The following is a 14,735-nucleotide window of genomic DNA, read 5'->3' on the forward strand; positions in this document are numbered from 1 at the left end:
TCAACCCTAGAGGTGGCAAATTAGAAGAAGAAGAAGAAAAAAAAAAAAAAGGCCCTAGAGGACCGGAGGTGGCAGAGGGATGGGCGGCTGTAGCATTGGGTCCAACCTACGACATGTTTGAAAGTGAATAAATTGACAAACAACCCTATAAATCTTAGGGAAAATATAGGGTAAAAATCTTATATTTTTAAGATTTTAATTAATGGCTAAGCAATCAAATCAATGGCCTATAAATCTTATATTTTTTCAGATTTTTTCCTAAGATTTATACAAGAGTTAGAAAAATCTAATGCGCAGAGATTAAACTTTTCATTACATCAATGGACGTAAGAGTCTAGGTGCTGCATTGCATCATTTTTACACAACACAGAAGTCATAGCCTCCAAATTATACGATGCTTGTAACTTTGCTGGCTTCTTTCACGCCATTAACGGGCAATCTTTTCAACTTTTTTACCCCCTAGTGCTCCCCCCACTCTATTCGTTGCCCATGTGATGTGATACCCTTACACCTACTCAACTGTACAGCAAAGGGATAGAAGAAAGGAGTTCAATTCAACCTTTGATTCCTCTGATGTGAGTTGTCAGCAAATGTATTTTTTAACGGATTTATGAATGAATCTTCGGACAAATTAGCACTAGAGTTTGGGGTTAATTGCCTAAACATTTATATATTAGATAGGCAATCATGTGGTGTTTATCTTGGACCTCCACTTAGAAACAAAGAAGTGGGCGGCACTGGGTTTTCTCCACTAATTCCATAACCTTTTGTTTGTGGGGGTAGGGCTGCGGGAGTGCAACTCGAATTTCATTTTTTGATTTTAAATCTTACTTTTAGGTAAATGTCACTACCATCAATTGATGGTATATATATATTTTGAACAAAAATATGAAGATTTCATTGATTAAAGATATAAAGTTTTTAGCAAAAAACTCTTACAGTATAAAGCATAAAGTTCTGCCAAAATCATAGTCACATGCTATGAGAAAAAAAGTAATACTGGAGTGGACCGAAAGTTTAGGGATGTTCAATCGGTTATAACCGTCGGTTATTGACTATAACTGGTAACTGCAATCGACTTGGTTGGTTATCGGTTTTTAATAAGCGCAACCGCAACTACCTAGGCGGTTATCGGTTATTCAATCCAATAACCAACCGGTTATAACCATTTTTTTTTATTATTTATTTGGACTTTAGGTATTTTTGGCCTTTAATTGGCTATTTTTGGGCTTATTTTAATCATTTGAGGCCAAAATATTTCTAAAAAGATGAAAAACGAGAAAATGAGGGCACCGTGGAATGAGAGAATAAGGGATTGAGAGGCAGGGGGACTAGGAGAATAAGATGAAACCCTGTCCCTATGGGTTCATCTTATTCTCCCTCCAAAACGACGTAGTTTTGGATGTTTTATTTAATAGTTTATTAATATAAATATTTAATAGATATTTATATTATTATTATTATTATTATATAGTCGGTTATCCGTCATATCCGCTTTACCCTACTCCTAAAACAACTAACTGCAACCGCCTTAGCCGGTTAGCTGTTTTTAATAACCGACTACCAAATCGGTTAACGGTTATCGGTTGGCGGGTCGGTCGGTTATAACTGACCCGCTTGAACACCCCTAACTAACTGTAACAGATTTGATCAAAAAATAAGAATGTTTTGTTAAAAAAAAAAAAAATTGTAGTGAGTTTTTTATTTGAATATGAGTAAAAAATGATTGATGTGATGTAAAAAGTAAGAATATTACAATTAATTTTGAGATGAATTTTTGGATCTTTGGGTCCAGTCCCTTGACAAACATGCCCAGACTAAAAGTAAATGGTGAAGATGAAAACACAGCGTTGTGGTGGGGAGAGGAGGTAGAAGCTCTTCCCTCCTTCCTGACTTAGATATGGAAGGGGGGAGGTTTTTTAAATTTGAGGGGTTTAATAATTGACTGGAATCATTCCTTCTAGATTGATCAATTCAAACTGAAAACACAGAAAATGTGGAAAAATGCGGCCGGAGACCTTGCAAGCATTTCTTTTTATACATTATAATAAACATATTCTAGTATATGATTTTATTTTATGCCTTCTGGCATTGAATTTCCTGCATATTGTCTGTAATCATTCACATGATGTTTACGTTTTGTTGGCGGCCGGATAAGAAGACGAGAAAGAAAAAGCACAACTTGAGAGACTAATGGATTTGTCACTTGATTTATTGGAAACCAGAAGCCTTCGCTGTCTATACCACCCATATATACATACCCTTTTGCTCGCTTAATTTCCAGAAATCATTCTAGAACTATAATGCTATGGCTGGAGTCAGCTTTGATGTGGTGTTATTTGAACCAATAATTCGGTGGTATAATGAACAGATGCCTCTTGCCTTGACCAGTTAATTTAACTATTAAGAATTCCCGTACGCACCAATTATATCCACAAAATGTACGACTCTAATTGGTCAGAGTTTCTAGATTTTGACTTCTCTATATATTCTTTCATTGATCCTTATATATATATATATACGTCTTAAACACACAGAAGCCAGCATCTGGTATAAGAAACAGAGGAAAAGAAAACAAATGGGGATGAATTCAAGAATATTGCTACTAAGCATAGTTGTTGTTGTTTTTGGTATGTTACCTTTTTCTCATGGGAGGACAGATCCGAGCTTTCGGGTAAAAGCTGTTAATCTGGGAGGTTGGCTTGTTACAGAAGGATGGATTAAGCCTTCTCTCTTTGATGGCATTCCCAACAAGGATTTCTTGGTTTGTACATCAAAATGGTTGTCTTTTTTTACTCAAGTTTTTTTATTTTTACTTCTATTTATTTTTGGGATTTTGTCAGGATGGAACCGCACTTCAGTTCAAATCAGTAACAACTGGGAAATATCTCTGCGCTGAGAGTGGAGGAGGAAACATCATAGTTGCAAACAGAACATCTGCTTCAGGGTGGGAGACATTTAGAGTAAGTTAAAACGGTCAAAGGGTTGTGATTCTTGAGTGTAAAAAACGTTGTTTGATTTAACTGACATATGCTGTGTTCTTTGTTTTGTGTAGTTGTGGAGGATAAATGAGAGAACTTTCAATTTCAGGGTGTTTAATAAGCAGTTCGTGGGGCTGGGCAGCAATGGGAAGGGGATTAATGCAGTAGCTGTTTCAAGCACTCCTGGTGCTTCTGAGAGATTCGAGATTGTAAGAAAATCAGATGATTTGAGCCGTGTTCGTATCAAGGCACCCAATGGGTTCTTCCTGCAGGTAATTTCTACAATTTCTTCCTGAGTGTTAGAGGAAAAAAAAAAAAAACAAAAAAAAAAGGGAAGATTTTGATGATTATGAATTTGTGCAGGCGAAAACAGAGGAACTGGTGACTGCAGATTATGCAGGAAATAGCGGATGGGGAGACAATAATCCATCAGTTTTTGTTATCACCACTGCTGGAAAACTAGAGGGGGAATTTCAAGTCACCAATGGGTATGGCCCAAAAAAGGCCCCACAAGTTATGAGGGTAAGCACTTGAAAACGCACTCATGAACTGACACAAGTCTAATTGGCTCCCTTCTGTCTTTTCATATATTAAATGACATCAGAAGAACCTTTCCCTTCCATAAATGATAAAACTTCATCGTCATCCGTAGAATTATCAACCTTAAATGGTTTTTTTTTTTCACAAATGATGCCAGAAATCTCATTATTTGCCCATTTTTTTTGGTTGACATTGTCAAGAAGTAATGCCCACCAGCTTTAAAGCGGTCTACGGCTTCAAATGCTGCGGCCGCTGGCCTGCGTTTTGATAGTTTGACATCCCGGATTGGTTGACTTTTTAATTGACTTGTGTATTTTGACAATCCCGAAAGAATGGAACTGATCAAAGAGAGACTTTGAATATCTCCAGCTATTACTTTTTTATGTCAATGTTTGAAAATCAAAATAAGAAATTGATTGGAATACAACTCTTATTTTAATTCCCTTGCAAACTCAAAAGAATTAAGTAATAAAATCGATAGATAAATTTAATTATTTAATAACAAATTACAAATACATGTACTAATATGTCAAATGCTCTAGCTGCACTCATCAAAATAACATGGTGATTCCTTTCAATTTTCCACAAAATCCTATTTCTGCCATTGATTATGCCACACAAAACTTTATTACACATGTACATAATTCAGATTTGTGTGTGACAAATATAACGGTATGAATCTTAGGAGCATTGGAACACATTCATTGTAGAAGATGACTTCAAGTTCATATCAGCAAACGGATTAAATGCGGTGAGAATTCCTGTTGGTTGGTGGATCGCAAGCGATCCAAAGCCCCCAAAGCCCTATGTCGGCGGATCCTTGAAAGCACTGGACAATGCCTTCTTGTGGGCCAAGTATGTATAATCAAAAGTCCTCGACTAGAAATGCTAGGAGTATCAAATCTTTTACCTGCATCATTTCATCTTGTAAAAGATTTGGTACTCCTAATGTTTCTTCTCGACTAAACCATGTGGCTTTCCCTATCAAATTCTCAATTCCAAGAATTCTCAGTACCTAATTATACTATTATGTGTACAGGAAATATGGAGTAAAGGTTATAATTGACCTACATGCTGCTCCCGGGTCCCAAAATGGCTGGGAGCACAGCTCTTCCAGAGATGGCTCTCAGGAATGGGGCAAGACAGATGAAAATATTCAACAGACAGTTGCTGTCATAGACTTCCTGACTGCTAGGTATACAAAGAACCCAAGCCTTTATGCAGTTGAACTCATCAATGAGCCTCTGGCACCAGGAGCATCTCTTGAGAGCATAACCAAATACTACAAGGCCGGTTACGATGCTGTCCGCAAGCGCTCCCCCAAGACGTATGTGATCATGTCTAACCGGCTAGGACAAAGTGACGCGAGGGAGCTCTTCCCTCTTGCCAGTGGCTTGACAGGGTCGGTCATAGATTTCCATTATTACAACCTTTTCTCGAGTCGATTTGACAACTTGACCGTCCAACAGAACATTGATTACATCAACGTAAACAGGACCTCGGAGTTGAACCATGTCACTACATCAAATGGCCCCCTTACTTTTGTGGGTATGTTTGGAAACAAAAAAAAAAAAAAAAAAAAAAGCCTATACTATTCTTCAACTATTGTGAATGGGATATGGATTATGAGGTAATTGTCTTTTTTTGCAGGTGAATGGGTTGCTGAGTGGCAAGTTAATGGAGCAACAAAAGAGGAGTATCAACGATTTGCCAAGGCCCAGCTAAATGTTTATGGGAGAGCAACATTTGGATGGGCTTATTGGACCCTTAGAAATGTGAACAACCATTGGAGTTTGGAGTGGATGATCAAGAATGGTTACATCAACCTTTAGTCAGCATCAACTTGCTTATTTTACATTTTTGGATTTGCTCCTTAGCTTAGCCCTAGCTTTGACTATCTGGGGTCCTTTATTACTCATTTGTATTGTAATAAGTAATAAGATTGCTGCAGAAGGGTTTGAATTTCCAGTTTTATTATTTTTCAATAGAATCATAGAAACCATATGATAGCTTAAAGCAGGGGCACAAGTGGGATAGTCAATGCCATGATCTGGGAAATATTAACTGGATTGGTTGATGAGTTTAAAGATATTTTCAATATCTAGTCTCCCATTTAGCTCCTGAACAAATTGGTTACTGTTGGAGGGCCCGAGAGACATTGAAGCTCACCACAGAATGATGAGAGAAGTTTTGGTGCTTCCAATTATGGGCTTGCTTGATGTCTCTCCACCTACCATTTGCCCCACTGATGACACTCAAGCAACAAACTCAAGTTGAGTCCACGGGAAAGGAATTGGTAGTATATATACATATCCTTTATGAAGACATCATCAAGTTTTGCCCATGCTTATGCTGCTGGGAAACATCAATTATTTCTGCAGAAATTAAATTAAAATTAAAACCCAGCCCCCTTTTTCTTACTCGTCGTTCAACATCATAATGAGATCAAATTGCAAGAGTTGCCAACATCAGGAAAAATTCAAACCCTTTGACCCAACCAAGACCTCTTCGTCGACCGAGCTAGCCGGGTATCCGTTAAGTCGGATTTGGTGAATCAAATTTCACAAGACATTTTATTGTTACTTTAGAAAGTGTTATTCTAGAGTAACATTTTAGACTTCGAAAAACAAAATACGTCGTTTCGTTGGATAAACTTGTGAATTCATTGAGAGAGATGTAAAAGATCTTGCAGTACCAAAACACAGCTGATCACTCAAAGCCCGACCATATTATAAACACAAAAATTAGAAATGGGAAATATCATGATCCCCACACAAGACAGCCTTTGCTCCAATAGGTTGAGAAAATGAAGGGAGATTGGTAGGGTTGTGAGTGTGAGTGGTCATTGTAGTAGAAGCGACTTCTCTTCCCACTTGTAGTTGTGGGTATTTGAAGCTCCTAAGCAACCACTTTGCTTGTCATTTTATTGGGAAAATTATTGACAAGTAATTAAACAAGTTGCAGCATGTGGACATCTCATCTTCAAGTGAGCTGTTCACATGTGTAGATTCCAAAGCCCTAAAATGGACCGCTATTTACAAGGGGTCCCATTCAGGACTAATGAGGCCTCCTAAGTTCCAAGCTGTTGCTATTTTTGGCAATCATTATTGCGTATCAAGTGGGGCACATTAAAATTATAAATACAAAATTAGAATAAAAAATGGGGCACATAAAGCCCACTAGTATTATTATCCCTCAAAAGTATCACCCCAAAAAAATATATTTATATGATGGAGTAGAGGTTTCAACCTATCATTTGATTCCCAAATTTCTAAGATGATGGAAGCAAAACAATTAAAAATGAGAATAAAGAGCCAAAAAAACACAATAATATTATTTTGAAGTTAATAAAATGAGTTTTCATCAAATATAGCATATAGACTGGTCATTCCCATTCTTGATCCAGATGAAAGAGAGAATGGAAGATGACCTGTCAAAAATGCTTTCGAACATTAGGTTAGAAGCGACTCATCGAGCTATAATTTGCACTCTTAGAGACTTTATATAGCATATCGAGGAGAGTATATGGTTTACTTCAAATTGCATGGCAGTTCATCATGAATACCATACTTTGAATATATAAAAGAACACCATGCCACTTGGTGGAATATATGCAGATTTATGAGATTCTATAAGATTTTGTTCGCATCATGTACTGGTTTCTCTAATGGAGCTCATATCCCTGGGATTTACTTTTTGATTAGATATCTTCCAATGTCAGGTAGCTTCACCTAAGGCAAATGTAGCCGTACAGGTAAGGTTAGAGCATTATTCTTCCATAAAGTATGCCGACTTTAATTGTTTCTTTGTTGGCCTGAGAGAGGCACGAAGGACATGGAAAGTTGATGAAAAAACATAAAAGAATCACCTACATGCAACAAGATGCAATCTAGATGTGCTCACCCTAATACAGAAAAGTGTCCTAATCACCTCATAAGTGATATATATATATATATATATATATATATATATATATATTATCTTCGAGTTAAAAGCAAGTGTAGGCACTCGTAGTATGTGATCGTGTACTTGTACGAGGTAATTAAGTTCAGATTAATAAGTTAATATGGGATTCTGGTCGACAAGGTGGCTCGTGCATAGCAAGTATAAATTAAAGGTGTATTCTTCAACTTTTAACTTCTAAGATCACCCAGTCAAAACTGATCCACCAACTTTCAATGGAAACTTTCGTATTGAATGAAGTTTCATTGATTGGCTTTTTTTTTTTTTTTTTTGAAGTAAAGGGAGGTACAAACGAGTCGAGTTTAATCAGCCACAGTTAAAGTGGTTGATCAGTATAGTAACAGCGTACCAAAGACAGCACAACTAAAAAACATGAGAAGCTTTGAAAGATTTCTCAGTACTTTCTAAACTCTCATAACAGTAATTTAAAGAGGGCATTGACTGAAGCTGAAATGAAGTCACTGACAAACTATACCAATACAGTGTCCAAAAAACACCACATAATGATATGCAATCAAATATGAAGAACACGGCAAAAAAAAAAAAAAAAAACCATATTTATAGTGTTTTCAAATACCCATTTCATAATTATTTTCTTCCCAAGTAATCTATAATTATTACCCAAAAAAATCAAGGATAATGAGTACCATACTATAAAATTACCCAAGTGGCATGGTGTTCTTTTATATATTCAAAGTATGGTATTCATGATGCTGATTTTCAAAGACCCATTTCACTATAAAATTTTAATCAAGTTGGAAAAAGACTAGTCAACAAGCAATATTATTAGTCGATGCTGATGGTAGAAAAAGAGAAAAATAAAATAAAAAACAACAAATTAAGAAGGCTGCCGTTGAAATCTAAGTGGTGACAATCGATCGACAAGGGACCACAACCTTTTCCCAATCAATGTCTATATATATGCATGTATGATAACTATAGGCCCGTTTGGTTTTTGATACAGCTTTTTTCACGTTAATAAAAACAGAAAATGGTGTAAATATAATATGTTATCAAATACAAAATTGTTTTATGATAATAGGCCAAATTCTCACTACTGGCCAAGTTTTTCAACTTCAATCCAATTTACGATTGGTGCCAACAAATGATCATTACCTAAGAAATTAAATAGTATATATATTATTATTGTTAAAGTAATAATTAAGTGATTAAATTTACTTCTTCTTAATTTGAGCCCACACGTAAGAGGGAGTGTTAAAGTAATAATTAAGTGATTAAATTTATCTCTTTCTATAAGCTTAAGCTTGTGAGACAACTGGTAGTTTAAGAATTACATAATCAATATATCGTACCAATCAAAATCATGACCAAATATATATATTTTCATTTCAAGAATTCTCTCTCTTAATTAAGAAACATCTCGCAATGTTAATATATACATATATATGACCGTAGTAATTAATTTTTATAATAATTTAAATCAATTTTTAAATTAATCATTATTCAAAATATATATTTTAAAAAAATTAAAATTAATTAGATGTGTCATATCAGCTTTGTTGAATAATATTAAGGATTTGGACGTGCATGGAAGTCATTATCCTTGATTTTTTTGGGTAATAATTATAGATTACTTGGGAAGAAAAATGATTATGAAATGGGTGTTTGAAAATTTCCAAATAGTGAATTAGATTATAGTGCAAGTGGGCAGACCAGGGGGTTGAGCCTGGCCTGTGAATAATTGATGCACATAGTGGACGCAAGCTCTGAGAGAGACTCCTCACAACGACCAAACCCACTTGTCCTCTTCCTTAAATTGACAGCCTTCAGCCGGAAATACGTTTCTTACCAAAATCACTTTACAGTTTGTAGGAGATAGGAGAGGATCAGCTAAATCACTTTTACCAAAATAATTATTTTTAAAAAAATTAAACAGGTTTGAATTTTATCATCTTCACATTTATTATTTTAAAGAGAGAGAAATTCAATATCTCTCTTAATTGTGATAAAATGTTAATTAAGATAATTACTAAACTTTTCAGAACTCAATCATAGAGTTATCTTAAGGAATCAGAAGACCCTGATTCGTTTAATCTCAATAATTATCCATGATATATATACAAGAGATATCTTATTATACGGATCAATAATTTGTTTTGTTGACTAAAGTGTACGTTAGATACTGTTAGGCCATATATATGCATCAGATATTACATTTACAAAAAGAAGTTTTCTTCTTTATTTTTCCAATTGACTAAAAGAAAATTATGATCATCATATTGCTTAGCAAATAATAATAATAATAATAATAAATTATGCAAAATGTCATGTACATATCAATTTCTCTTATGAGAGACCAGAACCTTGTTATATATAAACTAAATTTTTATCTCACAACGTCACAACCATCTTTTGGATCAATCCTTATTAAATAAAAAATAAAAAATTTAAGGGTTGGACGTTTGGAATCTTGAGATTGTCACGTCAAGATAAAAATATAATATATATAGCATGTATCTGAATAATATTCATTTATCCTACCAAACCTTGTTTTGTTTCACATCATATACTTTTGATTATACAATAAGTAGGAATATTAATTACTAAACTTGAAGGTAATTGGTTAAATTAAATGATACATATTTATTGCAAAAACTAATTAATTATAATTATTATTATTTTGAGTAGATAATAACTAATTAATTATGAGTAATGTACTTCACACTTAATTATCACACGTATTTTAAATGCTTACCAAAAAAATAAAAGAAAATCTACTTAAAATACATTAAAGAGTAGCATTATTCATTAACTATTAATTATAATTTTCTACTAGTAATTATAATGAAAACAGAAGATTGTAAATGCTGTAGCTTTGGGAACTTTTGAATGAGTGACCAGTGTACCCCGCTGCCAATGGAGACTCGAGAGTATCCAAAGCTCCCATTCACCACAAAAAAAAAGGTTAAAGAAAGAAAAACAACAAAAATGGGAAAGGATGACGTGGAGAGATTTCTTATTGCATGCGAAATCACTCACCGCTCACCAGCTTCAAATCGACGGTCCACATTTACTCCTCGATTTCTGGCTCCTCTTTTATATATATATCCTTTCCAAACACCAGTTGGTCCTTCCACTTTCTCCTCTCCCCTGATTCTCATTTTTCTCACAGCCTTTTAGAGGAGACTTGGGGAGTATCTGGCAGAGGGAGTAGCAGCAGAAGATCAGAGAAAGATGATGCTGGGGAAGAGGCCACGCGTCCCAATGAAAAGAACGACGAGCATGTCGGAGATCACCTTTGATCTTAACGCCAACGTCGACACTGCTGTCCCACCGTCCGATCCTCATAACCAGAACCCCTTCAGCCGCCAGAATCAGCCTGGTGGTGGGGTTGATGGGTTAGGTCATCAGCGGTTCCTTCAGGCCATGGTCTCACCCAAAAACCATAGGCGCACTTCAGCTGATTTTTCCGAGACCACCACGGCTCCTCACTTCTTGAGGTCTTGCTCCCTCTGCAAACGCCGCCTTGTTCCTGGTCGTGACATCTACATGTATAGGTAATTCTCTTCATGTCTTTTTTTGGGTTCTTAGTTTCTTTAATTCTGTTTTTCTTTCCTTAAATGGGTTCTTTCCAATTTTACAATCAGAATTTCTGTTTAGGAATTAAGAACTTTTCATAATTTGTCGGGATTTTCTGTTGATCGTGTTATATCAATATTAAGTAACTGTTTTTATATTACGGCTTTAGAGGTTAATTAGCATATGTTAATTGATCCAAGCATAAAAGTTGCGCATCTATTAATTAACAATTTCCTTTTCCTTTTCTAGGGGTGACAGTGCTTTCTGCAGTCTAGAGTGCCGGCAGCAACAGATGAACAGAGACGAGAGAATGGACAACTGTTCATTGGCTTCCAAGAGAGAAGGCTCCGGCTCTTCCACCGCCGGCGCAGCCCAAGTCCCCAGCAAAGGCGAGACTGTTGCGGCCTTGTAGCCCTTCATCGACCTTCCACAACCCTTGCCTCTAACATTTTATATATAAAAAGCTAGAACTAGAATTATGAATATGTCTTTGGGTTGGAGCAGGGGAGTGCAGATATATGTTTTTTTTTTGTGGTGGTATATGGTGGGTGTGGAGTTTTGGGCTGGAGCTGTTATTTTTGTTTGGATCCAAACGTATACAACCATTAGCCTGTAATTCTTCTTAGTTTAATTTCTTCCCGTCCTGTTTTGCTTCTGCTATGAGCTCTTTCAATGGATTAATTATGGAAGAAATTTGCGTATTTTCACGACTTCGATCGATCGAGTCTCTCTTTTACGTGAATGATGATGCTTTCTTTTCTTCTTCATTTTGGTGAGAAAATATCGATGGCCATCCATGTTTGGGTGGGCTGGTAGTATTGGTTTCTAAGAGATTCCCATCGTTTTCTCATGTCACCACCTGCCTTTTGGTTTTATTCATGAGATGCCAATATGGGGAGGGCGAAGAAAATAAATGATGCAACAAATATTTTCAAAATACTTTAATTTCCTACATCGAGTAATCATACATGTCTCACAAATATCTCATAAATATTTCACAAATTTAATATTACTGAATATATTTAGTAATTTTTAGATCAGTCCATATTACAAAATACAAAATTGGCCCTTTTAATTAGTTTTGATGTGTACCAAATATCTCACTGGGTTTTCAAAAGTGATAAAATTAATCTTTTCGTCTATTTATGTTAGTGAGCCGTTTGCTTAATGTTAAAAAACAAAAGTCAATTGGTCTAATCACGTCTCCATCTGGTCCTTGGAACCGCGTTAGATCCGCCAAGTCATCAAAACAAATTGCACACACTACACAGCCAAATTCCACACCATCCTCACACCAAAAAACCACCTTCTTTCAAACCTATGAAAATTTCCATCGATATTCGACGAAGTGCAGCAATTGCTTCTAACCCATAAAAACCACCGTTGTTCGAGCGTGCAATGGCATAGTGCTTTCTTTGTTCGAATACGAAGGGTTTGTTTGATATCTTTAACCGTTTATGTTTGAGTATCTTGCATATATATGACAAACATCACACTAATAGAAGTGGTCCAAGTGGACGGAATGGTTGATTTTACACTATCAAAAAGACACGAATTAATTTTACTTATTTGATATACACTAAAAGCACACCGACCAATTTTATATTTAACCCTTTTTTTAAAAAAAATTTTTTTGAATACCCTATTAATGTGAATATTAAGACATAAAGAATTAAAGAGAAAATATAGATTTTTAAAGATAATAAATATTACGATACTAAACTTTAAATAATTTAATTTAAAAATAATAATTAGTATTTTATGAAATTTTATTGTAAAATAATTATTGTAAATTTTTTATTATCTGTTGGTAAATAAAAATGGTAAAAAAAATGTTTACAAACCAGGAGAGAGAGAAACAAAATTGAATAGGGTTAAGAAAGAAATGAGAAATGTTAAGGGTCAATAAGTTTATCATATTTAATCCATATTTTCTTACAATCAATCATTAGATTTGTAGACTTGTGTATATCTCACATAAGCAAATGATGGACCTCATAAATTCAATGGTTGATTGTAAGAGAATATGGGGTAAATATGGAGAACTGAGTAATTTTAAGAGGCATACTTATATCCTACTTATGTCCTATTAAGAATGATGTGGCTATTAAAATTATCATTGGGCTTGTGATTGATCATTATTAAGTTTTGATCTAAAGTGATTTTAATAGTCACATCATTCTTAGTAGGACACAAGTAAGACACAAATAGGCCATTTAGAATTACTCATGGAGAACTTATTAAACCCTATGAGTAATTCTAGAAGGCCTACTTATGCCTTACTTGTATCCTATTAAAAATAATGTGATTATTAAAATCACTATTCGATTTATGATTAATCATTATTAAATCTTGATCAAATGATAATTTTAATAATCACATAATTTTAATATGACACAAATAAAATAAAAATAAGACTTCTAAAATTACTGATAGTAGTTCTCGAGAAGAAATAGGGATCACAGGGTGAAGAAGGAATCCGTCGGCCGTGGCCTAGTCATCTTTGCATAGAATGGGTCCCACTTCCCACAATGCAAGAAAAAGAAATGCCAAAAAGATTCATTTATTATTAGTTTATTTTTTTCTTTTTCTTTTTTTAATTATTTGGTAAGCTATTCGGGTGCTTGGTACGTTGGGACCACTGATATGAAACCAAGGCCAAGGGCCCCACTCTTTTTGTCACGCAGGCCCACCGGTTGGCTTGGCTCCACATGATTATGATTTATTTTGTGATATGACTCTCGGTGCGCGAGTGGAGTGAAGGAGATCTCTCCGTGTATTCGCGGTACTTTGAAACGTGTATGTGAATGAGTGGGCGACAACGAGGTTTGAGCTCTATGGCCCCTATAGTTCCCCACTTTCTGTGGGGACCAGAAGACAGCTGTTTAACGTGGCGCAAGAGCCAAGAGGCCCGGCATGCTTTACCAGATCTTTCATAGCCATTGATGTTCTATATTATATATAGATTACAGCTCGAATATTTTCCTTCAAAATTATGTGCAATTTTTTTTTACTGAAGTTAATTCTTTCTTAAAAATGTTGTGTTTGAAATTAGTTTTTATATTGTCTATAAAATCATGTTGAAAAATTAAGGAATACGTGTTGAAAAATGTTATGAGTCAATTTTTTTTTTTATATTTGATTCATATTCTTTTACAATCAATTATTAGATTTGTGGACTTATGTAAATAAATCACACATAAGTCAATTATGGACCCTATAAATCTAATGGTTGATCTATTGAATTTATAGAAGAATATGAGTCAAATATGAAAAACTTATTAACTCCTAGTATTTCTCAATACGTGGTACAAATTCCTCTGGATTTTGTGTAATGAGATTTTTTTTTTTTCGAAAGGGAAAAATTATAATAAAGTAAAAAACGAAGACGACATAGCCGCCCTTAAAATAATTGGGAACAAATAAATTACTTGGCCCACCAAAAGAGTTGGTACCATTAAAGAAGGCGATAAATATAGGCAAAGTTTCATAAACAGAACATTTTATGGATCAACAGGAAGTAGGAATGGACATAACTATCTCGAGACCCTTCAATCACATCTAGATCCTCAAAGCAAGAGATACAAACAGACCAGCATGACCCTCAAAATACCCTTCAACCATACTCTAACCCATGTTAGGAAAACAACATGACCATTGGTAGTCATTTGAGAGGAATGTAATTCTATCAAAAAAATTACAAAAGGCCAG

General features: G+C 35.0%; 2 protein-coding genes across 2 annotated transcripts; both read left to right on the forward strand.

Annotated features, from left to right (window-relative positions):
• Positions 1-2,551: 2,551 nt before the first annotated feature.
• On the forward strand, positions 2,552-5,537 carry LOC132166085 (putative glucan 1,3-beta-glucosidase A). Its single transcript, XM_059576844.1, has 7 exons — positions 2,552-2,764; positions 2,844-2,963; positions 3,056-3,253; positions 3,345-3,503; positions 4,207-4,376; positions 4,561-5,069; positions 5,172-5,537. The coding sequence occupies exons 1-7, from the start codon at positions 2,579-2,581 to the stop codon at positions 5,351-5,353; spliced, it is 1,524 nt and encodes a 507-aa protein (XP_059432827.1). The 5' UTR covers positions 2,552-2,578; the 3' UTR covers positions 5,354-5,537.
• A 5,028-nt stretch (positions 5,538-10,565) lies between these two features.
• On the forward strand, positions 10,566-11,738 carry LOC132191733 (FCS-Like Zinc finger 5). The gene is made up of 2 exons (XM_059606825.2): positions 10,566-11,002; positions 11,274-11,738. Exons 1-2 carry the CDS (start codon positions 10,680-10,682, stop codon positions 11,434-11,436), a joined length of 486 nt encoding a protein of 161 aa, XP_059462808.1. The 5' UTR covers positions 10,566-10,679; the 3' UTR covers positions 11,437-11,738.
• The last annotated feature ends 2,997 nt before the right edge of the window (positions 11,739-14,735 follow it).

Source organism: Corylus avellana, chromosome 2 (assembly GCF_965113065.1).
Source record: "Corylus avellana chromosome 2, dhCorAvel1.hap1.2, whole genome shotgun sequence".
Lineage (NCBI taxonomy): Eukaryota > Viridiplantae > Streptophyta > Magnoliopsida > Fagales > Betulaceae > Corylus > Corylus avellana.

Coding starts and splice junctions, on each gene's coding strand:
- LOC132166085 (XM_059576844.1), top strand. CDS start 2,579: ATGGGGATGAATTCAAGAATATTGCTACTAAGCATAGTTGTTGTTGTT. Junction 2,765..2,843: donor TTCCCAACAAGGATTTCTTG/GTTTGTACATCA, acceptor GGATTTTGTCAG/GATGGAACCGCACTTCAGTT. Junction 3,504..4,206: donor AGGCCCCACAAGTTATGAGG/GTAAGCACTTGA, acceptor TATGAATCTTAG/GAGCATTGGAACACATTCAT.
- LOC132191733 (XM_059606825.2), top strand. CDS start 10,680: ATGATGCTGGGGAAGAGGCCACGCGTCCCAATGAAAAGAACGACGAGC. Junction 11,003..11,273: donor CGTGACATCTACATGTATAG/GTAATTCTCTTC, acceptor TTCCTTTTCTAG/GGGTGACAGTGCTTTCTGCA.